General features: G+C 45.3%; 1 protein-coding gene across 1 annotated transcript in view; it reads right to left on the reverse strand.

Annotated features, from left to right (window-relative positions):
• The window catches only part of LOC126298793 (uncharacterized), a 484775-nt gene that overhangs the window by 334311 nt on the left and 122993 nt on the right, over positions 1-27471 (reverse strand). Inside the window, exon 3 of the mRNA XM_049990259.1 lies at positions 6226-6428. Within this exon, the coding sequence (XP_049846216.1) occupies positions 6226-6428 (203 nt within the window). The remainder of the gene's footprint in view (positions 1-6225; positions 6429-27471) is intronic.

Consider the following 27471-nt stretch of genomic DNA (forward strand, 5'->3'; position numbering starts at 1 on the left):
AACGTAGGTTTGTGTTAAAAAACATACTTCCGTGCCTTTTTTATGGTTTGTATTAAACAATTACACTAGCCCCTCTCCTCACGTTCGGTCTGTGGAATCGGTTCGTCAGTATTTGATGTGGTTTACGAAATACACTCCTGGAAATGGAAAAAAGAACACATTGACACCGGTGTGTCAGACCCACCATACTTGCTCCGGACACTGCGAGAGGGCTGTACAAGCAATGATCACACGCACGGCACAGCGGACACACCAGGAACCGCGGTGTTGTCCGTCGAATGGCGCTAGCTGCGCAGCATTTGTGCACCGCCGCCGTCAGTGTCAGCCAGTTTGCCGTGGCAGACGGAGCTCCATCGCAGTCTTTAACACTGGTAGCATGCCGCGACAGCGTGGACGTGAACCGTATGTGCAGTTGACGGACTTTGAGCGAGGGCGTATAGTGGGCATGCGGGAGGTCGGGTGGACGTACCGCCGAATTGCTCAACACGTGCGGCGTGAGGTCTCCACAGTACATCGATGTTGTCGCCAGTGGTCGGCGGAAGGTGCACGTACCCGTCGACCTGGGACCGGACCGCAGCGACGCACGGATGCACGCCAAGACCGTAGGATCCTACGCAGTGCCGTAGGGGACCGCACCGCCACTTCCCAGCAAATTAGGGACACTGTTGCTCCTGGGGTATCGGCGAAGACCATTCGCAACCGTCTCCATAAAGCTGGGCTACGGTCCCGCACACCGTTAGGCCATCTTCCGCTCACGCCCCAACATCGTGCAGCCCGCCTCCAGTGGTGTCGCGACAGGCGTGAATGGAGGGACGAATGGAGATGTGTCGTCTTCAGCGATGAGAGTCGCTTCTGCCTTGGTGCCAATGATGGTCGTATGCGTGTTTGGCGCCGTGCAGGTGAGCGCCACAATCAGGACTGCATACGACCAAGGCACACAGGGCCAACACCCGGCATCATGGTGTGGGGAGCGATCTCCTACACTGGCCGTACACCTCTGGTGATCGTCGAGGGGACACTGAATAGTGCACGGTACATCCAAACAGTCATCGAACCCATCGTTCTACCATTCCTAGACCGGCAAGGGAACTTGCTGTTCCAACAGGACAATGCACGTCTGCATATATCCCGTGCCACCCAACGTGCTCTAGAAGGTGTAAGTCAACCACCCTGGCCAGCAAGATCTCCGGATCTGTCCCCCATTGAGCATGTTTGGGACTGGATGAAGCGTCGTCTCACGCGGTCTGCACGTCCAGCACGAACGCTGGTCCAACTGAGGCGCCAGGTGGAAATGGCATGGAAAGCCGTTCCACAGGACTACATCCAGCATCTCTACGATCGTCTCCATGGGAGAATAGCAGCCTGCATTGCTGCAAAAGGTGGATATACACTTTACTAGTGCCGACATTGTGCATGCTCTGTTGCCTGTGTCTATGTGCCTGTGGTTCTGTCAGTGTGATCATGTGATGTATCTGACCCCAGGAATGTGCCAATAAAGTTTCCCCTTCCTGGGACAATGAATTCATGGTGTTCTTATTTCAATTTCCAGGAGTGTATATCCACCGGTAACGTTATGTGACTCACCCTGTATATATGTGTAGGATATCGTATGTTAATATGTAGTTACTTCTTATTTATCTTCTTCAAGATAAAAAAAAATTCCTTAGTATGACCACTTTGTCCACCCTCCCCCTGCATGGTTGCTGGTAACGATGGTCACGAGAATGTACGGTCGCGTGGCACTACCGAGAAGGAAGACCATCGTGCTCGGCGTATGTCTCTGGCGCATCGCAGTGCATCTGCAGCAGCAATTTGAGCGGCAGTTGGCACCACAGAAATTTAGTAGCCAGGCGCCCTTTAGCGTGCATTCCACAGACCCCAATACAACGCCATTTGCGACTTCAGAGGTGACAAGCAAGAGCTCATTGGATGACAAAGTGGAGATCTGTTGTGTTTTCTGATGAAAGCTGGTTCTGCCTCGGTGCCAGTGATGGGCGTGTATTGAGTAGAAAGAGGCCAGTTGAGGGCTTGCAACCAACCTGTCTGTCAGACACACTGGACCTACACCTGAAGTTATGCCCTGGGATGCGTTTTCGTATGACAGCGGGAGCACTCTCATGGTTACCCATCGCACTCTGACTGCATATTTGTACGTCAGTCTGGTGATACGACCTGTTGTGCTGCCATTCACGAGCAGCATACCAGGGGTCCTTTCCAACAGGACAACGCTCGCCCACATACTGGTGTTATAATAAAATATGCTATACAGGATCCCAACATGTTGCCTTGCCCTGCTTGATTACACTAGCTAACAAATTTAAACTTTTTTCTGCATCTGGTTTGTAAATGGGTGGATTCACCTAATTTTGGAGTGCCGAACACTTTGGTAAAATCTGTTTTTCTCTATGGCGCCACATAGAATAAAAAATGGTAATAGCGAAAATTGACACAAGTCAAACAAAAATACACATTCACAACGTTTGTAATCAATAATATTTTGTATGTATATATCAGCATGATGCCAATAAAAGGTCTGAATTAGTTCAGAAGATATTTTCACCTATAATCGTCATTGGATTTTGAAAAATGCAACGACAGAGCTCTTTTTTTGTTTGCCGTTTCAACACTCTCCCTAACAAGACCCCAGCAGTAGTCACCCATCATCGAAGGTTTCAGTGGCCTTGGTAACGGTGTTCCATGGTAAGAATGTCTTGGTGAAAGAGTTTACCATGCTCACCGCTTACGGCTCCCAAATTTTCCGGGAAGAAATCAAGGTGAGACTGTAAAAAGGGAATTTTAAGAAACATTCTACACCCCATGGTCTTATAGTTGTCTAACAGATCATTCACAATGGTAACATAGTTTTTGTCTTTTCTGTTACCCAAAAAGCCCTTCAAAATTGCTTTAAAATAAGACCAAGCATCTAATTGAATATCTGTGAGTTTTATATCAAAGGTTGGATAAAACTTTTATGATAAGATTACATAAAGTTTCCCAAATGAAGTGAGGCAAAGCTGAAAGAGGATATATTTATTGAACCACAAATTAGAAAATTGCTGAAAGATCCAACCTTTGATACCAAACTCACAGATATTCTTATTTTAAAGCAATTTGAGGCGTAGCGCCACATAACGATCCTGCCTTAGAGGCGGTTAAGTGGGAGATGTGTCTCAGAGCTGGAGAGTGACAGATGGTGACACGAGACTGGATGCGCACGTAGTTTATGTATCAGCCGATAGAGGACAGTATTGGATAGGGGACTGATTTAGTTTCGATTGTGCCCAGTACAGCGACTAGAGTTATAGAATGTTTTTCATAAACTGTTCTAGTATTTTCATAAAGTGTTATTATGTGTTTTTGTGCATGTAAAATGTTATAAATGTGTTTTAGCAGTATGAATGATGCGTGAGTGTGGATTAATGTTAATATGAAGATAATTGTTTAACGAGTTATGTAGTACGATTTAGTGTGGGAACATTTCGAAGAAGTATGGATGTGGACAAAGGGGATTTTTGTAGAATATATTTGTAATGCAAGTTTATGGTAAAGAGAAAGTTAATTCAGGTATAAATAACAACAGTAAATAACTTTATGCATAAACAAAACTTCAGCCATGAAAGAGATCGGACGTGTGCAGTAGTAGTTCCGATGGAAATGATAAGTTGCAGTGTTTCATACATCAAAAGTGTTGGAAAGTGACGGCATAATTATTCGGACGTGTGTGTAGAAATTTAGGAATTTGTAAGTGAATTTTGTGACGAGATAAGACATATATTCCGCGCGGCGTATTGAGCAGGTCGGTGGCTAAAAAATGTGACTGCATTAGGTACCGACAGGCTTAAAATTTGGCGACCATTCTCAATCTAAAACAGTATTTTTGTAGCTATTACGTTTTCGGGTAATGCAACACCATAAACTTGCTAACGTGAGTGAAAGGGATTGTGAGTGACTGTGTTAAGACTAGCACGGGCTTGGCAGTGATACTTGTTCACCTAAGTTTCAGAATATATTAATTGAGGACAAAATTTCCAACTTTTCATTTCGTGTTTCTCCCGAAACGTAGATTAGTGATTTTAATTGCAGCCTGGTGCACGTCGAAGTACAGTAGGTTTCACTCGGCTTTCCTACTGATGATCTGCTGACACAATGTTCACAGGTGGGTGCAGGTTCTTCGTAAAGGGACGGAAAGAACAGCGCCGCCGCAAATTGTGAAAGGCTTTTTGGGTAACAGAAAAGTCAAAAACTATGTTACCATTGTGAATGATCGGTTAGACAACTATAAGACCATGGGGTGTAGAATGTTGCTTAAAATTCAGTCTTTACAGTCTCGCCTTCATTTCTACTCGGAAAATTTGGGACCTGTAAGCGAATACATATTTCGTGTTCATTAATGTTGATCATGTACACATATTCTGTAAACTGACTCGTTCGATACCATTTGGATAAAAAAAGACGTTAAATTGATTTATGGAACATGTGACAAAAAACAACTACACTCCTGGAAATGGAAAAAAGAACACATTGACACCGGTGTGTCAGACCCACCATACTTGCTCCGGACACTGCGAGAGGGCTGTACAAGCAATGATCACACGCACGGCACAGCGGACACACCAGCAACTGCGGCGTTGGCCGTCGAATGGCGCTAGCTGCGCAGCATTTGTGCACCGCCGCCGTCAGTGTCAGCCAGTTTGCCGTGGCATACGGAGCTCCATCGCAGTCTTTAACACTGGTAGCATGCCGCGACAGCGTGGACGTGAACCGTATGTGCAGTTGACGGACTTTGAGCGAGGGCGTATAGTGGGCATGCGGGAGGCCGGGTGGACGTACCGCCGAATTGCTCAACACGTGGGGCGTGAGGTCTCCACAGTACATCGATGTTGTCGCCAGTGGTCAGCGGAAGGTTCACGTGGCCGTCGACCTAGGACCGGACCGCAGCGACGCACGGATGCACGCCAAGACCGTAGGATCCTACGCAGTGCCGTAGGGGACCGCACCGCCACTTCCCAGCAAATTAGGGACACTGTTTCTCCGGGGGTATCGGCGAGGACCATTCGCAACCGTCTCCATGAACCTGGGCTACGGTCCCGCACACCGTTAGGCCGTCTTCCGCTCACGCCCCAACATCGTGCAGCCCGCCTCCAGTGGTGTCGCGACAGGCGTGAATGGAGGGACGAATGGAGACGTGTCGTCTTCAGCGATGAGAGTCGCTTCTGTCTTGGTGACAATGATGGTCGTATGCGTGTTTGGCGCCGTGCAGGTGAGCGCCACAATCAGGACTGCATACGACCGAGGCACACAGGGCCAACACCCGGCATCATGGTGTGGGGAGCGATCTCCTACACTGTCCGTACACCTCTGGTGATCGTCGAGGGGACACTGAATAGTGCACGGTACATCCAAACCGTCATCGAACCCATCGTTCTACCATTCCTAGACCGGCAAGGGAACTTGCTGTTCCAATAGGACAATGCACGTCCGCATGTATCTCGTGCCACCCAACGTGCTCTAGAAGGTGTAAGTCAACTACCCTGGCCAGCAAGATCTCCGGATCTGTCCCCCATTGAGCATGTTTGGGACTGGATGAAGCGTCGTCTCACGCGGTCTGCACGTCCAGCACGAACGCTGGTCCAACTGAGGCGCCAGGTGGAAATGGCATGGCAAGCCGTTCCACAGGACTACATCCAGCATCTCTACGATCGTCTCCATGGGAGAATAGCAGCCTGCATTGCTGCGAAAGGCGGATATACACTGTACTAGTGCCGACATTGTGCATGCTCTGTTGTCTGTGTCTATGTGCCTGTGGTTCTGTCAGTGTGATCATGTGATGTATCTGACCCCAGGAATGTGTCAATAAAGTTTCCCCTTCCTGGTACAATGAATTCACGGTGTTCTTATTTCAATTTCCAGGAGTGTATCTCCAGAATGAGATTTTCACTCTGCAGCGGAATGTTCGCTGATATGAAACTTCCTGGCGGATTAAAACTGTGTGCCGGGCCGAAGTAAAGCTGTGAGGACGGGGCGTGAGTCGCGCTTGTGTAGCTCAGTTGGTAGAGCACTTGGTCGCGGAAGGCAAAGGTCCCGAGCTCGATTCTCGGCCCGGCACACAGTTTTAATCTGCCAGGAAGTTTCAACTTAATTAGTGTTAGTTCTTCCATAGTGTTACAGGATCTGTTATCGAAAAAGAGCAGAACAAAGTGCTGAAATGAAGCACGTGTGGCTCACCGTTGTCGAAACGGTCGTGCGGCAGGTCGAGGCCGTGGTCGTGGTCGGGGTAGGCAGGCGGGGGCGGCGGCGACGGCGGCTGGGGCAGCACGCGGCACTCCTCCTTGCGGACGTACACGTCGTAGTCGGGGTGCTCCTCCAGCGCGCCGCGCGACGGCACTCTCTCCGACAGCTCGCAGCTGCCGTTGCCCGCACTGCTCACGCTGCCGGCACCACCACACGCCACATTCGAGCACACTCATAAGTAAACCGTTCAGTTAAGCACATCTCTACTTTTACTTTACTGAATTTTCATCCCATCGCACTAAAGGGCGACAGTGAGCTGCAAGGGGTCCAATTACCACTCTCCAGCCAAATATGAAAATAGTTTTTAAATTAGAAAATGCTTACATATTTATTTTATATGGGTAGACATAAGGGTAGCCGGTCGGAGTGGCCGTGCGGTTCTAGGCGCTACAGTCTGGAGCCGCGTGACCGCTACGGTCGCAGGTTCGAATCCTGCCTCGGGCATCGATGTGTGTGATGTCCTTAGGTTAGATAGGTTTAAGTAGTTCTAAGCGCTAGGAGACTGATGACCACAGCAGTTAAGTCCCATAGTGCTCAGAACCATTTGAACATAAGGGTAGAGTAAAGGGTCTCGGATGATGCAGTGCTCCTCGACTTCTGGCAAACATTTGATACAGTTCCGCACTGTCGTTTTAGGAGCAAAACACGAGCTCACATAGTATTGGATCGATTCGTGATTGATGGTGTTAGGACAGCAACCAGCCACAAATTTACTTTCAGTTTCTTTATTCAAAGGCTACCGTTACCGGTTTCGAATCGTTGTGATTCATCCTCAGACGGTTTACATGCTTTCTTTATGACATGTGGTCTGTTTTTTACATATTAAGTGTCCTAAAATATAGATAAAATATAGATAATACATAATTATAAACACGCCACACACAGATGGTTGCGCGTTACAGATTTTCGTTGCATGTGACTTACGTGAAACGTCGGTTTCGAGTGTTTTTCATAAAATTCGTCCACCAGATGTAAATGCATTCCAACTGCATTCTTATTGTTGCACACGTAAATTGTTCTCACTGAACACTTAAGATTTGTCACGCACCACATGTTTTGATACATACAAACAGCTTACAAACATATGAGTATCACAAAAATGGTTCAAATGGCTCTGAGCACTATGGGACTCAACTGCTGTGGTCATCAGTCCCCTAGAACTTAGAACTACTTAAACCTAACTAACCTAATGACATCACACACACCCATTCCGGAGGCAGGATTCGAACCTGCGACCGTAGCAGCAGCGCGGCTCCGGACTGGAGTGCCTAGAACCGCACGGCCACCGCGGCCGGCATGAGTATCACAGATGCTATGATATATCGTAACATTTGACGATGATGTCCTATGTTTGGAAGGGATCATACATTCATTTACACAACTGTAATGCCTTTTACACTAGTACAGAGACATTGAATGCTTTTGTTTGAGTTGATATTCCTAAAATAATTATAAAGTTTTACACACTCACAAAAAATATATATATATATATATATATATATATATATATATATATATATATATATATATATAAACTTTATAGGTAAAATAGTATTTTATTATATTTAGCATCATGAGGATTATAGTAACATATAAAATTGCTTCTTGATCTGCAGATAGATGTACTAATATTATTTGCTTTGGAGGCTGGAAAGTAATTTTTGGAAATTTTTCAGAAAAGGGGTGTTAGCTAACTCTGTTTGTTCGTTAAGGATATAGTCTGGGGATCTGTTTTTGTGTGTGTGTATTTCTAATTCTTCTAATATGTTCATAGTGGCTCCTTTTTCGGCTAGATGCAAAATTTTTAATTTGTCCTGAATGTTTCCCACTGAATGGTTTCTTTCAGCAATATGGGCAGCAAATGCTGATTTGTTCAAGTTACCAAGTCTGAGAGCATCAATATGTTCTTTGTATCTAATTTCTAAACTTCTCTCTGTCTGTCCAATGTAGAATTTTGGGCATGTATCACATTTGAGTTTGTATAAAAAAAACACATCACATGTCATAAAGAAAGCATGTAAACCGTCTGAGGATGAATCACAACGATTCGAAACCGGTAACGGTAGCCTTTGAATAAAGGAACTGAAAGTAAATTTGTGGCTGGTTGCTGTCCTAAAACCATCAACATTTGTCTTCAAACAACAGCCACGGTCTCCATCATGCCATCATATGACAAAATTGCGATTTGTGATTGTATTCCGGACTTTCTACGAATCAGAACTCAATATGTTATTCTTAATTTGGTTAAATAGACAGAGGTACAGATAGTCAATAAAACACCCTGATGAAGGTCACTTGCAATAGCGATTGAAACGTCCGTAGTTTTACATATTGACAATGATCACAAACATAGAAAAAATTTATTGACTGTGAAAATGGCCGCGGAAGGCTACGTTTCTAATTAGAGGAACAAGTAATTTATGGAGTACCAGAACCGAGTGTTGTGCTTCGACTCACAGCTAGTATTTATCAGTACATACACTGAAGCATCAAAGAAATTGGTATAGGCATGCTTATTCAAATACAGACATATGTAAACAGGTATAATACAGCGCTGCGGCCGGCAAAGATTATATATCCACAAGAAGCGGCTGGCGCAGATGTTAGATCGGCTACTGCTGCTACAATGGCAGGTTATCAAGATTTAAGTGAGTTTCAAGGTGGTGTTATAGATGGCGCACGAGCGATGGCACACAGCATCTCAGAGGTAGCGATGAAGTGAGAATTTTTCCATACGACCATTTCACGAGTGTACCGTGAATATCAGGAATCTGGTAAAATATCAAATCTCTGACATCGCTGCGGCCGGAAACAGAGCCTGCAAGAACGGGACCACCGACGACTGAAGAGAATAGTTCAACGGTACAGAAGTCCAACCCTTGCGTAAATTGCTGCAGATATCAACAATTGTCAGCAAACGAACCATTCAACGAAACATCATCGATAGGGGCTTTCGGAGCCGAAAGCCCACTCGTGTACCCTTTATGACAGCGCGACACAAAGCTTTGCGCCTCGCCTGGGCCCGTTAACACCGACATTGGACTGTTGATGACTGGAAACATGTTGCCTGGTCGGACGACTCTCCTTTCAAATTGCATCGAGCGGATGGACGTGTACAGGTATGGAGATAACCTCATGAATCCATGGACCCTGAATGTCAGCAGGGGACTTTTCAAGCTGGTGGAGGCTCTGTAATGAGTGGGGCGTGCCAAGTTGGCGTGATATGGGAACCCTGTTACGTCTAGATACGAGTCTGACAGGTGACACGTACGTAAGCACCCTGTCTGATAACGTGTATCCGTTCATGTCCATTGTGCATTCCGACGGACTTGGGCATCTCTTGCAGGACAATGTGACACCCCACACGTCTAGAATTGGCAGAGTGGCTCCAGGAACACTCTTCTGAGTCAAAACACTTCCGCTGTCCACCAAACTTCTGCGACATGGACATTATTGAGCATATCTGGGTTGTCTTGCAACGTGCTGTTCAGAAGAGATCTCCACCCCCTCGTACTCTTACGGATTTATGGACAGGCCTGCAGGTTTCATGGTGTCAGTTCCCTCAAGCACTACTTCAGACATTAGTCAAGTCCACACCACCTCGTGTTTCGGCACTTCTGCGTGCTCGCGGGGCCCCTATACTTTATTAGGCAGGTATACCAGTTTCTTTGACTGTTCTGTGTAGTTTTACTGTTTGTGTTCCCGTTCGTGCAGCACGGGGTAGCAGTTTTTATAGAATTTATATAACTTTTAGCATTTTGACATGAAACCTTTGGTTGCATGACTACATTGAAGCGAAGGAGGAGACAGGAAGGAAGATTGGGATTAACGTCCCGTCGACATAGAGGTCACTAGAGACGGAGCACAAGCTCAGATTGAATCAAGAATGTGGACGGAAATCGGCCTGCCATTTCAAAGGAACCATTCCGGCATCTGCCTTGAGCGATTTAGGGAAATCACGGAAGATCTAAATCTGGATGACCGGACGCCGGTTTGAACCGACGTCTTCTCGAATGCGAGTCTAGTACGCAAACCACTGCGCCACCTCGCTTGGTAAACATTGGGTGAGAATGACCCAAGATGGTTAAGTGATTTTCCTTTTTTACATAAAATGATGGAGCTTTAAGTGTTCCGAAACCGGTCTTGTACAAAATAGTGTGTTCTTGTATTCTCCAGTCCGAAGACTGGTTTCATGCAGCTCTCCCTACCAGTCTGTCCTGAACAGACCTCTTCATTTTTGCATGACTACCGCAACCTACATCAATCTGAATCTGCTTACCGTATTCAACCCTTGGTCTTCCTGTACAGTTTTTACCCACCCTCACTTCCCTCGCCGGCCGGAGTGGCCGTGCGGTTCTAGGCGCTAAAGTCTGGAACCGATCGACCGCTACGGTCGCAGGTTCGAATCGTGCCTCTGGCATGGATGTGTGTGATGTCCTTATGTTAGTTAGGTTTGATTAGTTCTATGTTCTAGGCGACTGATGACCTCAGAAGTTAAGTCGCATAGTGCTCAGAGCCTCACTTCCCTCCATTACCATATTAACATTTTCTTGGTTCCCCCGGATGTGTCCTACCTATCGGTCACTTCTTTTAGTCAAGCAGTACTATTAAATTATTTTTCCACAGTTCGATTCAGATCCTCTTCATATGTTATTCGATCGACCCCTCCGTCTATTCTTATAGAGCGCTACATTTCAAAAGCTTCTATCTTCTTCGTTTATGAATTGTCTGTGGTCCACATTTCACTTCTGTAAAAGGCTACATTCTGGACAAATGTCATCGGAAAAGACTTCCTAATACTTAAATTTATATTACATGTTCAAAATTTGCTCTTTTCAAGAAATTCTTTTCTTGGTGCTGCTAGTATGCATCTTTCATACTTCGGCTATCATCAGTAATTTTGCTGTCAAATAACAAAATTCTTTTACTACTATTAATGCCTCCATTTGCCCTCTCTGGCAGAATTACAATGTCTTCAGCAAACCTCAAAGTTCTGACCTTCAGTTCCCTTTTCAGTTTTCTCCTTGGTTTACTTTACAGCTTGTTCAATGTGCAGATTGAACCGGGGAGAGACGACAACCCTGTCTCTCTCCATTCTCAACTCCTTTCGTGTCACCGAGCGAGGCGGCGCAGTGATAAGCACACTGAACTCTCATTCGGAAGGACGACGGTTCAAACCCGCGTCCGGCGCTCCAGATTTTGGTTTCCCACGATTTCCCTACATTCCTCTAGGCAAATGCCGAGATGGTTCCTTTGATAGGGCACCGGCCGATTTTCTTCCCTGGTACAGTCCGGGCTTGTGCTCCGTCTCTAATGACCTCGATATCGAAGGGGCGTGAAACCCAGTCTCCCTTCCTTCTTCTTTTCGTGTCTTCGACTCTTGTAACTGCACCCTCTTTTCTGTACAAATTGTATATGAAATTTCTTTTCGCGTATTCTAACCTTAATGCCTTCTAAATTTCTAGAAGAGTAGTCCAGCCCACATTGTCAAAAGTTTTCTCCAACCTAATTTTTCAGATAAGTCGTAAGGTGAGTGTCGTCTCGCGTGTTCCTATGTTTCTCCGGAACACAAACTGATCTTCCCTGAGATTGTCTTCTACCAGTTTTTCCATTCTCCTGTAAACAATTCGTGTCAATATTTTGTGACCATAATGAATTAAACTGATGATTCGGTTGTATTCACATCTGTCAGCACCTGCCTTCTTTGGAACCGGAAATATTACATTATTCCTGAAGTACGAGGGTATTTCACAGCTCTTGCACACCATGTGAACTAATTTCTTTGTGGCTGGCTTTGTCAAGGATATGAACAATTCCGAGGACATGCGATCTACTCCAATGGCCTTGTTTCGACTTGGGTGAGTCAGTACTCTCTCAGATGGTTTTCACAGTGCCATATCTTCCATCTCACCTGCACATACCTCTTATTCTCTTTCTGTAATATTTTCCTCAAGTTTGTTATCCTTATATAGACCCTTTATACATTCCTTCCATCTTTCATGTCTCTGGGAATGTTGTAGGGCCATAACTGTTTACACTATATATAGTGTTAATCATAAATACCTCCAGGACTTCAGAAGATCACTGTGCGAAAAATAAAAGACGTACAGAATATAGACACATATCAGTGGATAGAGAATGTCTCCACAATTCTCACCCACATTACAGGTGCTTAGTATGGGCATTTTTTGTGACTCAGCATACGTCCATACACGCTGCTTCGGAAAGGTACAACGTAGCCCGCTTTGGCTAGCTCTTCAGTGGGTTATCTATCTGCAGGCGCTAAGTCTATGCTACTATACGGAGTGGTTGATTTGTCTACATGTTCTGACACGCCTGTCCTCTAGCAGCGCGCTCTGCAACTACTTTACGGATTTTATGACGAATCGAAATTTGGACAGATACTCTGTCCACTAGTATGTATCATTTTTCAATATGTGTCATAGTTTTTCTGGCAGTCGTCTTCTGAAACCCCAGAGGAGAATAACTCTGTATAAATGATCCAGAGGATAACATCTATGAGGCTTTTTGCAGACCATGCTCTTGTCTACGGAAAGGTTATAAACCTAGAAAACTATAACGAAATGCAGAAAGACATGAGGACGATTGACGATTGGTGCAAGGACTGGCAATTGACCCTAAACGTAAAGAAATGTAACATACTGTGCATAAATAGGCGAAGAGCTGAATTACTGTTCAATTACGCTACTGTCGAAAACTTATTGGAAACAGTAGCAAACTTGAAGAACTTCCCGGAGCGAACTTAAGCAGAATGTCCATAAAACGTTAATTGTAGTAAAAGCAGAAGCCATGTAGAGGTTCATTGAAAGAATCTTAAGGAAATTTAACTCATCCACGCAAGAAGTGACTCACATAACCCTTGTTTGGCCGATTCCTGAATACTGTTCATCAGTCTAAGACTTTACCACGAAGGATTAGCAGAAGAGATAGAGAAGATCCAAGGAAGAGCGGCAGATTTAGTTACAGGATCGTTTATTCGGCACATGAGCGTTGCAGAAATGCTCAACGAGCTCTAGTGCAGTTGGTACAGGAGAGATGTTGTCTGTCACGGAGGGGGCTACTGTTGAAATTACTAGAGAGTATGTTCGACGAAGAGCTGGCAGTATATTATTTTCTCCGACACTAGTCTCGCCAAATGACCACAATCAGAAAATAAGAGAAATTAGTGCTCACATGGACGTTTATAGACAGACCCCCCAGGGTAGTCGAGAGCGCTAACGCGCTGCTTCCTGGAGCTGGCCGCGGTGGTCTCGCGGTTCTAGGGGCGCAAGTCCCTTAGTGCTCAGAGCCATTTGAAACATTTTTTGCTTCCTGGAGTCGGGTAGGCGCGCCGGCCCCGGATCGAATCCGCCCGGCGGATTAACGACAAACGGCCGCTGTGCCGGTCAGCCTGGATGTGGTTTTTAGGCGGTTTTCCACATCCCCCTAGGTGAATACCGGGCTGGTCCCCACATTCCGCCTCAGTTACACGACTCGCAGACATTTGAAACACATTCGCACTATTCCATGGCTTCCATTAGACACAGACTTCTGGGGTGCACTAATTCCTTCCTTGGGGGTACGAGGTGGCGGCAGGAAGGGCAACCGGCCACCCCTTAAACTTACCATGCCACATCCGATTAACCATGGCCGACCCTGCGTAACTGCAGGACAAGGCTCAGACAAAGAAAGAAAGAAAGATGGACGTTTATAGACAGCCGTTCTTCTCACGCAGCCATTCGCAAATGTAACAGAGAAGGTGGAATATGATAGTGTTACCTCCACACACCGAAAGGTTGTTTGTTGAATATAGTGTACACAATGTTTATTAAGAGACACACGAACAATGTTGGGTCGTGAACCTCGCTAAACAACTGTCCCATTTGCGAGAAATGTTCTTTCCATCTGAGATACCAAGACACGGCTCACGACTCACTCGCATGGCCTTATTTCGGCCGGCACCTCGGTCCTACCTTACAATCTTCACAGGATTTGATCTGCAAACCGTCCTGGAATAGTACTCCTTGATGGATATGGCTAAGCAATTTTTGCGCATGGTAGTCGAGAATGCCGAGTGAAAGATTCGTCCTGAATCAAAGAACTTATTTTATTTTATACAACGAGATCCTCGCCAGGCCGTGAAGATTCGAGGGATGTCCGCAGGACGACATTTCATCCTCTGACTTGTGGCGTCGTGCGGATACGGTTTGGAGAGGAAAGTATTGAGCACACGCTGTCCCGGCCATTTTGCAGGTTTCCAGACAGTGGAGCCACTGCTACTCTATCAAGTAGCTCCTGAGTTGGCATCACGAGGCTCCCACCAAGAAAAATCCTTAGCAGTACTGTAAATGGAACCTGTGTCGCCGGCCGCTGTGGCCGAGTGGTTCTAGGAGCTTCAGTCTGGAACAGCGCGACCGCTACGGTCGCAGGTTCGAATCCTGCCTCGGGCATGGATGTGTGTGATGCCCTTATGTTAGTTAGGTTTAAGTAGTTCTAAGTTCTAGGGGAGACTGATGACCTCCTATGTTTAGTCCCATAGTGCTCAAAGCCATTTGAACCATTTTTGAACCCGTGTCCTTCGCTTGGCAGCCATCTACGTTGATCACTCACTCACGAAATAGGAAAGCAGTTTCAGTTTCGCACACAGAAAATGGGCGTAAAGGGCACAAATAAAAATACCGCATATTTCACACCCATTTTAGATTTTGCTGTCCGCTTGTTTTGTGTAGAAGTCGTATTTTGATATTCTTTCCGTCCCGTGGATGAAGATGTGCTGAGGTTTACGTACTCCTAAAAATTTACGCATGATTCCTTTCAAGTCTGAGGAAGATACGTCAGTTTTTAGCGTCTAATTGTTGACGGACGAGATCTGTCCCTAGACACATTAGTTATTGTCTCTGAGATTCCTAGGTACTGACCCCAGCAATGAATAACTACTGCAGTCTTGATCCAGACTGTAAACCCTAGCCTAAGATTGTCGTAATTATTTATCTTACCTATCACTCCACTTTCTGGGGTCGTTGCTTGATCTTTGTGTAGCATAGTGCTATTACTTACACCAATAAATAAACACTTTCACAGTCACAATATTTACTAGTCATCAAATACACTACGTGATGAACAATATCCGGACACCTATAAGAGGACATTTATATGTGGTGTTTTCACCATTCGCCTTTATGACGGCTTGGGCTCTGTTGGACACACTATCGATGAGGTGTCTGAATGTCTGTTGAGGAATGGAAGCCCAGTCTTCCTCAAACGGCGAAATCAAAGAAAGTAGTGATGTTGGACGATGACATCTGCAACGAATTCGACGATCTAACTCTTCCCAAAGATGTTACACTGGGTTCATGTCGCGACTCTTGGGAGGCCAGTCCATGTAATGAACGTTATTGTTCGTAAACCATTGCCTCAAAGATGCCACTTTACGACAGGCTGAATTGGCATGGTAATATAATCTCCGAACTGTTCCTTTACTGTATGCAGTACACAATTCTGTAAAATGCGTTCACATCCTTCCACGTTTAGCGGTTTCTTAGTTCCAATAGAGGAGCACACCCTAACGACGAGAAAAGGAAAGAACCATAAAGTAACACCACTGCCACCATACTTCATATTAGCAATAGACGCGATGACAGGTTACGTTCTGCAGGCATGTGCCAAATCGATAACCTTTCATCGGACTGACACGAGATATTGCATGATTTATCACTTCAGACCACTCGTTTCCAATCATCCGCTGTCCAGTGGCGTGAAGTAGCCCTGAATATAGAAATGTATGGCTTCTGAGAAGCTGCCCGACCATTGTACCCCGTTCCTATAAACTCCCGACGCACGGGGACTGATATAGCTGGACTGCTGGTAGCACTTCACAACTCACGAATGATTTCTTCCGCTGATATCGTGCGACTTTTTACAACCACACTCTCAATTCTCGTCTGTCCCTGTCCGTCATAACATGAGGTCTGCCGGGTCTTGGTTTAACTGTCGTTGTTCCTTCGCGTTTTCATTTTACAATCACATTACCGACAGTCGACTTCGGCAGCTTTAGAAGCGGTGAAATGTCGCTGATGGTTTTGTTATTCAGGTGACATCGAATGACTAGTACACCTTCGAAGTCAATGAGCTCTCCTAACCGACACGTTCTGCTGTTCTGTTACTGTCCCTGTACCTTCTAATATACTGGCGGGTCCACCTCTCGCAATATCTGGTGACCAATCCCGCATTACATGTGGATGTCTGGATACTTTTGAACAGTGTATTTATAAAACTTAAATTGGTAAATCCTTGTGTCCGGGAAACGCTGAAGTCCAGTAGAAACTAAAATACAAAGAATTGATCCTTGAAGTTTCAGAAGTTCAACAAGAATCACAAGATTCAATTAGTGAGACTTGACAACAACGTGAGCAAGTTCAGAGTGTTCCACGCAACATAGGCCACGACAGAGCACATATGAAGGGCATATTTCAATAGTGGTGCAAGTCCATTACCTCCACTTTTCTGCCTATAATGCTTCTGAAATTAATGATCGAAACAAACAGAGAGAAAGGTTCATCTCTAAAAAGAAGCCATATGCTTGAATATTTCTGGTATCTCAACTACAGATTTTTCATCACTCATTTAACTTTAGGACTTTGTATCTCAATATGAACAAAAATAGACTTGTACCACTATTGAAATAAGCCCTTCATATCCAGAGTAAGTGTTGCCTCGAAGTAGTAGACGTGTAGTCGAGCAGTGCTAACTGAGTCAGTCCTACGGTAGCATAGCAGGGCGAGACGACGCATTCGGTAGGATCCAACTGAGTGAGGCGATGTCGTTGTCAGAGTAGCTGCCGTGGCGCTGAGAAGATGATGGCTTATTCCTCGTTGGGAGTTAAGTCGGGGGATCAACCGGGTCAGTCCACTCGCCGAATATCCTCTCGTTCCAAGAGCTCCTCCAACTGCGCAGTTCGATGCAGTCACGCACTGTCGTCCTCAAACGTGAAGTCAGGGCCGAATGCACCCTTGACAAACGCACATGGGAACAGGTACAGCCTTACAATAGCGTTGACGGATGAGTGTACCGTATTCGGAAATTTGGAGGTCAGTACACCTATGCAATATTATCCCTCCCCACTAGAGGTGCACTCTACCAAAGGTACGGTTCGATAGTTTTGGTACAGTACATAAATGGTGTAGCAAATGGTAGTATTATCTGTAGTACTGGAGTGTTGGTAGGGAAAGAAACATAAATGAATGTGTGAGGGAGAAACTCCGAGTCGACGACTTCTCTTTTTTTGTTTGTTTGTTTTGTTCAGTGTTAGTCGATTGTGTATTTTATATCTTACAAAATATAAATTTCAATATATAAGTAATAAAATTAGTTTATTGTGTATCTTCTGTGGTGTTATTTGACCAAAGCAATTACTTTTGGTGCAAGTATAGTTTACTTGCACAAACATAACAAAAACTATATAATTATGGTTGTTATTTTGTACTCAACAGAACTTTCATTATCATGATCAAAGGCAAGAGTTTCCTTTTGTTAATGATAAATGCGAAAGTTGTTTATGAGTAAGAGAAACATGTTTTATAAAAGCACGACGACGTAGTAAATCGGTGTTTGACATGTTTTTGTTTTGCGTTTTTTTAGCAATTTTACCTTTTCTGAGGAAACTGGGTTTGCTTTCGCTACATGATAAATCCGTATTTTTTTATATTTTCACAACACATTCCTCTGTTTCACGTTACAAATCAACGATTTTCGAAGAAAACTTGTATTAAATATTGACAGTTTTAATTTTACTATAAATATTGTTTATTTTAAAGTAATAGACAAGAGGATAACTACACTGGTGTCCAAAATCAAAGCGACAAAAGAAAATTTTGCGTTTATTTTGCCACAAAACAGTACAAACAGGTGATAGTAGAGTAGAAACCATCTAATGAATACAGAACGCAAACAACTGAAACGTGCATAACGGTAGGAAAAAATGTTCTTCGTTTCTTTCAACTTAACGGATTTGCACACACATTCCGACAACTGGTTAATGTGCTCAGTATGGGTAATGACCACCGCTGACAGCAATACAGGCCTGAAACGATGGGGCATGCTGTGAACGATGTCATCAGCCTCATGTTGAGGCAGTAACGCCCATTCTTCCTGAGAGCTGCTCACAGTCTTGGAGAGTGGTTGATGGATGCTGAGATGATGCAAGCCGTCTGCCTGGTGCATCCCAGACATGCTCTATAGGATTCAAATCGGGAGAGAGAGCAGGCTACGCCATGTGTGCAATGTCATCAGTTTCCAAGAAAGCATCATTCACCTGTGCTCTATGAGGTCGAGCCTTATCGTCTATCAGTACAAAGTCTAGGCCCACAGCACCTCGAAACAACCGCAAATGAGGTCTCAAGATATCGTCACGAAACATGACAGCAGTTAAACCTTTCCGATTCACCTGTACAACTTCATGAAGAGGGGTTCGCGTGGTAAACATAATCCCTGTCAGCAACATCAGCGATCCTCCTCAATCTCGCTCTCTTTACACAATGTTTTGGTCCCGATATAATGCTCCACGTTCCCTCCAGATGTGAATCCATCTTGAATCACTCTCGAGATTAAATCGGGACTCATCTGTGTACACGACATTGGTCTGCTGTTTGACCTCCCAGGTGGCATGTTGATGACTCCACTCTAGACGGTCCCTTCTGTGAAGCCGCGTCAGAGGTAGACATACAGCCAATAAAGGCCATTCTGCCGAAGCCTTCTGCATACCGTTTGCCTCAAACACTCCAGTGGATGCTGCGAGCTCACATGCCAGTTGCCGTGCGGTACTAAGGCGGTACTGTCGTGCCCTTACAGCCAAATAACGGTCCTCTCTTCTGACGTCACACGTGGTCGGCCCTGTCATAGTCTTCAGGACACAGTTTCGGTCTCTAAAAATTGTCGCCGCATCCAAGAAACAACAGAACGATTCACATTAAGCCATCGGGCCAAATGCGTTTCCGACTGTCTTGCTTTCTTTCTTTCTATGTCCCTCCACCGCAGAGGGTCTGGTAGGCATTTTCTCTGTGCCACAGTGCACAGTCTGTGTCTGTGTATACACGATTGTCGATGTGGGGCTACCTGGCAAACACTATCTCGTTTCATAGGTGCCCTGACATCGTCTTTGGCATGGTTATCCGTTAACCGGAGTGCCATCTTCCGTGCAGAATAGGGCAGTACGGACATCTGATTGACACACAGTTTCTAGATGGTTCATAGCTTCCGGCTTCTGGGGGTTCTAGTAAGACACTGATACCATACGCAAACAAAGCGAACGAATTTAACTACCGCTCAATAGGTAATCAAAACACCTAACTTACAGGTAATGCGGTTACCATCTTAACTGATCAAGGCTAGCAGGAAAACTATCGTAGTCTACACTTACTTATGGTAATCTGCGGTAGCCTACGGTAGTTTACAACTCTAATCCCCACACCAGAACACCTTGAAAGCAAAACGATCACGATCCATAATGTCAGTGGGCGCATTACGTGTTCACGCCCCTCTCCACTTGAAGGTATGTCCAGCATTGTTCAACATGGTTGTTTCGGTGGTCCAGTCTTATGGCGTGGGGAGGCTTAATGCTGCATGAGCGTACTAACCACCAAAGATTTGAAGACAGTACACTCACCAGTCAAGGTGATTGTGACACTGTTTCCCTTTCCCTTGTGCATCTTCTCACGGGTGCATTCGGCCCGGACTTTATCATTATGGACGACAGCTCGCTACCGTATCGAACCGCGCAGGTGGTGGAGCTCACGTGCCCTGCCCCCCCTGTCCCCCCACCCCTTCCCCTCCCTCGCTTAATTCCCCCGAACACTGTCGGATGCGTTGGGGAGACGTCCTGCAGCATGTCCATATGCACCAACGACCATCCAGTAGTTATCTATGGGCAGAGAACTGGAACGCCCTGCCACAACAACTCCTTACCAACGTTTTGGCCAGCATGAGAGCACGTTGCAGAGCATACATTAACGTCCTTGTTGAGCACTCTCTCTAATAAGAACCATTCCCCGCCTTTTGTAATCTACAGGAGACCACCATAAATCGCCGCGACTTTAGTCTAAATATTGTCTTTGAATGAAAGTGCCATTTCTCTTTGTCTCATTGTGTATTTATTTCAGTTACCTAGTGTACTGTACAGTACAGTACTGTGCTGTCCTGTACTGTAGTAGTTCTTTTTACGTATGGTCCAAGTTTCATGGAGCTATTTTACTTAGCAGTGACACATCATAGGAGAGTTACTTCCGTCCATAAGTTTGCACACCAGTATACACCGTTCTTCCATTCATCGAGAGGTATCATGAGGTTTCCGCTGATAGTTTCATGACCTCTCTGTGAGTATTCTATTCAGACCTCTCAGTGAGTATTCTATTCAATCTAGAAACTTGAGTCAAGTAACATTTATTAGTAAATGGTTTTTTTATGATCGGCCAGCAGGTGTCGCGCGACTAGGACCATTACAGGCATTCAATTTTCACGTTTCTGAATAATTGCTAAACACTCTCAATGACACATGCTCCTTTCGAGTAGTCTGAAATTTTCTACAGTAACCATCTATAAGAGCAACTGTAGCAGTTTCTTTCCTCTGCTTTCTTTGTAAAGTAGCGACGCAAATGACACAAAACAATCCGATTTAAAACATTTACCATTCGTTCGTGGAAATGTACGCCTCTCTGATGGGTGAAGTTTTGTTTCAAACAAACCTAGATATGTTTTTGTGTGATAATGTGGTTTCTGCATGGCCCAAGTCTAAGTCACAATCTTTTTCTCCATCTCCTTTAGCTTAAATCGGTAAGGGTACAAACATGGAACATGAAGCATCTCGCACCAATTACACTGAAAGAAAAATATGTTCCTGTAAAAGCATAGGAAGGAAAACTCATTGAGTGTCACAGCAGACTCAGTTTACCGATAACAATGCTTATGCTTTCTCGTAAGCATCATCAGCTACTACGAGCAGCAGATCGAGGCTGGTCAGTGTTGAGGAGAACGCCAGCACAATCGATTGAAAGAATTTTGTAGCTTACTGCCACCAAAAAAATGACTTGTCCGATTTTTGTTACCTTGGTCTTCTTAGTGCGAGGCGGAAGAGAAGTTTTTCGTAGCAGAGTGCCGGTACAAGAGTACAGCTTTATAAAAGAGGATTGTTGACGGGTGTGCGTCATTGTCAAGCAGGTCGTACTTGGATATGCACAGTTGAGTGCAAGAGAATTGTGACACTGGATTGGAGGATAACCGATAACGGCCAAAACGGAAATAAAACACAACTAGTTGAAATTTTCTGTTAGCTTGACGCATCCACATTCGTCTACGTCAGTTATCAGATGTCAAATCTTGCACTTCTCAGTGAAGAGAGGCGGACGTCCTTGGTCCATATTCTATGCCAAGTGTTACATTGTTCACCTTTTCCACATGCCACGGTTCTCGGCTGATCGGTTGGGACACACGCGCGCACGCACATATACACACACGTATACAGGGTGGTCCATTGATAGTGACCGGGCCAAATATCTCACGAAATAACCTTCAGCGAAAAAACTACAAAGAACGAAACTTGTCTAGCTTGAAGGGGGAAACCAGGTGGCGCTATGGTTGGCCTGCTAGATGGCGCTGCCATAGGTCAAACGGATATCAACTGCGTATTCTAAAAATAGGAACCTCCAATTTTTATTACATATTCGTGTAGCACGTAAAGAAATATGAATTTTTTAGTTGGACCACTTTTTTCGCTTTGTGATAGATGGTGCTGTAATAGTCACAAACATATGGCTCACAATTTTAGACGAACAATTGGTAACAGGTAGGTTTTTTAAATTAAAGTACAGAACGTAGGTACGTTTGAACATTTTATTTCGGCTGTTCCAATGTGGTACATGTACCTTTGTGAACTTATTATTTCTGAGAACGCATGCTGTTACAGCGTGATTACCTGTAAATACCACATTAATGCAATAAATGCTCAAAATGATGTCCGTCAACTTCAATGAATTTGGCAATACGGGTAACGACATTCTTCTGAACAGCGGGTAGATCGCTTCCGTAATGTTCGCACATGCATCGACATAGTGCTGACGTATGTTGTCAGGCGTTTTCGGTGAATCACGATAGCAAATATCCTTCAACTTTTCCCACAGAAAGAAATCCAGGAACGTCACATCCGGTGAACGTGCGGACCGCTTCAATCGCACGCGAGCTATGTGCCGGACATCCATTATGTTGGAAGTACATCGCCATTCTGTCATGCAGTGAAACATCTTGTAGTAAAATCGGTAGTACATTACGTAGGAAATCAGAGTACATTGCACCACTTAGATTGCCATCGATAAAATGGGGGCCAATTATCCTTCCTCCCATAATGCCGCACCATACATTAACCCGTCAAGGTCGTTGATGTTGTACTTGTCGCAGCCATCATGGATTTTCCGTTGCCCAATAGTGCATATCATGGCGGTTAACGTTACCGCTGTTGGTGAATGACGCTTCGTCGCTAAATAGAACGCGTGAAAAAATCTGTTATCGCCCCGTAATTTCTCTTGTGCCCAGTGGAAGAACTGTACACGACGTTCAAAGTCGTCGCCATGCAATTACTGGTGCATAGAAATATGGTACGGGAGCAATCGATGTTGATGTAGTATTCTCGACACCGACGTTTTTGAGATTCCCTATCCTCGCCCAATTTATCTGCTACTAATGTGCGAATTAGCCGCGACAGCAGCTAGAACACCTACTTGGGCATCATCATTTGTTGCAGGTCGTGGCTGACGTTTCGCATGTGGCTAAATACTTCCTGTTTCCTTAAATAACGTAACTATCCGGCGAACGGTCCGGACACTTGGATGATGTTGTCCAGGATACCGAGCAGCATACATAGCACTCGCCCGTTGGGCATTTTGATCACAATAGCCATACATCAAAATGATATCGACCTTTTCCACAATTGGTAAAAGGCGAAAAGTTTCATGGATTCGCTGTTATATGTAATGTTTGGTTAGACTACCGACTGTCGCCTTACACCGCCGTATACACGACAGAGCGGACCGCACAAACAGTGTGCAGAGTGCCTCGGATAATGACGTCAAATACTCATGGCGAATGCCAATGAAGCAGTCGTGGCGTATGCCGTTAGATAATCTGGTCAAAGAGTACCAGAAGCCATTACGTCCTTACGTGTTGAACATCGACTTAGGTAAACAAGTACACACATTAAAAAACATCACCTCGGTTGCGAGAGTTCCGGAACATGTACCTAAAATTGGAATAGAAATCAACATAAACATCATTTCCGCTCTTTTTATTGCTCATGAAAACCACTCATTGCATGTTTTACCACCGTACAGCGAGACCTTCAAAGGTGGTGGTCCAGATTGCTGTACACACCGGTACCAATACCCAGTAGCACGTCCTCTTGCATTAATACATGCCTATATTCATCGTGGCGTACTATCCACAAGTTCATCAAGGCTCTGTTCGTCCAGATTGTGAGGAGGATGGCACTCACGTATCGTACAGCCATTACGCCGCATTCCATAACCACCAGCGGCGTACGTCGGCCCCACATAATGCCACCCCAAAACAGCACGGAACTTCCACCTTGCTGCACTCGCTGGGCACTGTGTCTAAGGTGTTCAGCCTGACAGGGTTACCTCGTAAAACGTCTCCGACGATTGTCTGGTTGAAGGCATATGCGACACTCATCGGTGAAGAAAACGTGATGCCAATCCTGAGCGGTCCATTCGGCATGTTGTTGGGCCCATCTGTACCTCGCTGCATGGTGTCGTAGTTGCAAAGATGGACCTCGCAATGGACGTCGGGAGTGGATTTGCGCATCATGCAGCCTATATTGTGCACAGTTTCAGTCGTAACATGACGTCCTGTGGCTGCAAGGAAAGCGTTATTCAACATGGTGGCGTTGCTGTCAGGGTTCCTCCGAGCCACAGTTCGTAGGTAGTGGTCATCCACTGCAGTAGTAGACCTTGGGCGGCCTGAGCGAGGCATGTCATCGACAGTTCCTGTCTCTCTGTATCTCCTAAATGTCCGAACAACATCGCTTTGGTTCACTCCGAGACGGCTGGATACTTCCCTTGTTGAGAGCCCTTCCTGGCACAAAGTAACAATGCAGACGCGATCGAACCGCGGTATTGACCGTCTAGGCATGGTGGAACTACAGACAATACGAGCTGTGTACCTTCTTCCTGGTGGAATGACTGGAAATGATCGGCTGTCGGAGCCCCTCCGTCTAATAGGCGCTGCTCATGTATGGTTGTTTACATGTTTGGGTGGGTTTAGTGACATCTCTGAACAGCAAAGGGACTGTGTCTGTGACACAATAACCACAATCAACGCCTATCTTCATGTGTTTTGCGACCCGGGGTGATGCAAAACTTTTTTTTATGTGTGTAGTTTGAGAAGGTGCGGCGGTAATAGACGAAGACCAGCAAGAAATGAGGGGATGGAGGTCTTTGTTTTACCTGCAATACATCACAATTCTCATGTCAGCTTAAGAGGCGTCCCTGCTGTCACTGATATCCGCCCTACTTCCCTGTGGCGTATAGTACAGGGTCGCTGGTTTCGCCTGTACCAGCTGTTACTGACACAGGATCTGCATCGGAACGATTTCAATTGGAGAGTTACTTTCTGCGAATGGACCGTGGATAATTTTACTCTATTTTCCTTACAAAGTATTGTGTTCTTCGATGAATCGAAGTTCACAAATTATGGTGCAGTGAACCGTCATAATATGCATTACTGGGCTAAGAAAATTGTAGGGGTGAACATCCTGTCAATCGTAAACGGAGGTGGTCCTTTAATGTGTGATGTGGAATCCTTGGGGAAGAAATCACTCGACACTACTTTGCAGATATACTGACAGGTGGGATGTATCGAGTTTTTATCACCAAAATTTAAGGACTCTCTTTGGAAATGTGCGTCTAGACTTTGGAGGTCGTATGTGGATGCAGCATGATGATCGCCCAGCCCATTCTGATCGTGATGTGCAAGAACTGCATACCAGAATTCCTGGAAGATGTTTGGGACACCGTGGTGCTCAGGAATAGCCTGCACGTTCGCTTGATTCAACACCAGTGATATCTTGTTGTGGAGATATCTAAAGCGTCGTCTTTATGTCAGTGCAACCACAACCCCAGATGACTTCAAATGTCGCATCGAGAAAGCCTGTCGCTCCGTCACACCGGCGACGTTACATATCCCCCGCAGGTCGTTAAGAAAGCGCACTGTGTTGTGCATCCAGGAACATAGCACATCCATCGGAATACAGCCAAGTATTATAAACAACACTTTGTATCCACCACTAACGTTTTGAAGTTTTTTGGCTCCCAAGCTAAACGTGATAGGAAAGTGATTTAAACTGATTTGTACACAACTGGTTTAAGTACATGAGTTACCTGACAGAGAAAAACGAATGTTATATTTAAAAAATGGTATCTTGTTGCTATAACTCTGTGCAAAATAACTCAACAAACCATAATTGCTAAGGCTTTCGAGGGCCATTTGTTGACAAACTGCCTATTGGCAGGACTTCCTGTGATAAGACAAAGCTTGTCTCCGCATAACACGATTTAAAGGGAGAGATAATAGTATTCACGGGGACATTTATCTGTAGATTAGACTTCTGATGTACCAGGTCACATACTGAGGCAACTGGGTGAGATCACCCCACTACCCTGTCTCTGGTGAATCACCAGAATTGATGAAGGTCATCCAGGGGAACCCCCACTCTATCCCCTCCCCCTCTCCTCCTTCCCCACCATTTCCCCCTTGAAAGACGGCGAAAGTGCTGGTTTTATTGACTTTTACATTATCGATATTTGATATGCAAATTATATAGAGTGATATGTAGATCGAATTAATTTGATTTGAAAATTGTATATTATTTTATTTTTATTAAAGTTTATCTAATAGTGATTGCCAATACATGAATACTTGCAGGCATTTTATTTCTTCAGGATTATGGTTCAAATAGCTCTGAGCACTATGGGACTTAACTTCTGAGGTCATCAGTCCGCTAGAACTTAGAACTACTTAAACCTAACTAACCTAAGGACATCACACACATCCATGCCCGAGGCAGGATCCGAATCTGCTACCGTATCGGTCGCGCGGTTACAGATTGAAGCGCCTAGAACCGCCCGGCCACTCAGGCCGGCTCAGGATTATGTTTTGGCGGGCTGGTAGTTTCATAGAAAGACAGCAAATCAAATTGGGCAGAAGGGCACCATTAAGTTAAGGCAGGATGTGAAAGGTGACGCCAACGTCATGTACGACAGCGTTTGCCAAAGGCTTTTAGGTGTACTGGACAGGATGATGGGACGCCCGTCGCGAGCCGACACAATGTGGACAGCAGATAAAGCTGTGGCCGCCCTGACTGCCGCAGAGGAGTCGTTGGAATTCTGCGTGAGATGACCACCGCTGTTTTCTGCGGTGAGGGGGTTGTAAAGTACAATAAAGGTCCCAGAATGCGGGAAATCAATGAGCCTTGGATATAGAATGCAGAGAAGACAGCGCCATCTGCCGATAGCAGAGCAATATTCCAGTGAACACTATGCAGGCTCTGTGAAAGCTGCAGGTATTCTGGCTCTATGATCTCGGAAGAACACAGCAGGCGGGCTATGAGGATTGCAATTTTCTCGCCACAAAAATACCTTTACATAACGCCGATATGAATCTTAGCAGGGTCGTAGGAAACAAAAAGTTGTAACAGTAACACGCTTCTTTGAGGCATCAACAGAGCCAAAACAAATTCCACTCTTTAGTTGTATATCGGGCATCACTCTGCTTGATGTTAGCCTGCAGAACACTGACTCTGTTCCATATCGCCAGTGCAGAAGTCGACAACTATAAGCGCTCGCCGTCCTGTGTTGCTGGAGCTGTGCGTGTCTGCCTCACATTGCTAATGATGTGCGGTTAAGGCGCTCAGTCCGGAACCGCGTGACTGCTACGCTCGCAGGTTCGAATCCTGCCTCGGGCATGGATGTGTGTGATGTCCTTAGGTTAGTTAGTAGTTCTAAGTTCTAGGGGACTGATGTCTACAGATGTTAAGTCCCATCGTGCTCAGAGCCGTTTGAACCATTTTTTTGCTAATGATGTGATGTTTGTCTGAAGGTAACCGAGTATTGTTTCTTGTTCCTCTGT

The sequence above is a fragment of the Schistocerca gregaria genome, chromosome X (assembly GCF_023897955.1).
Source record: "Schistocerca gregaria isolate iqSchGreg1 chromosome X, iqSchGreg1.2, whole genome shotgun sequence".
NCBI lineage: Eukaryota > Metazoa > Arthropoda > Insecta > Orthoptera > Acrididae > Schistocerca > Schistocerca gregaria.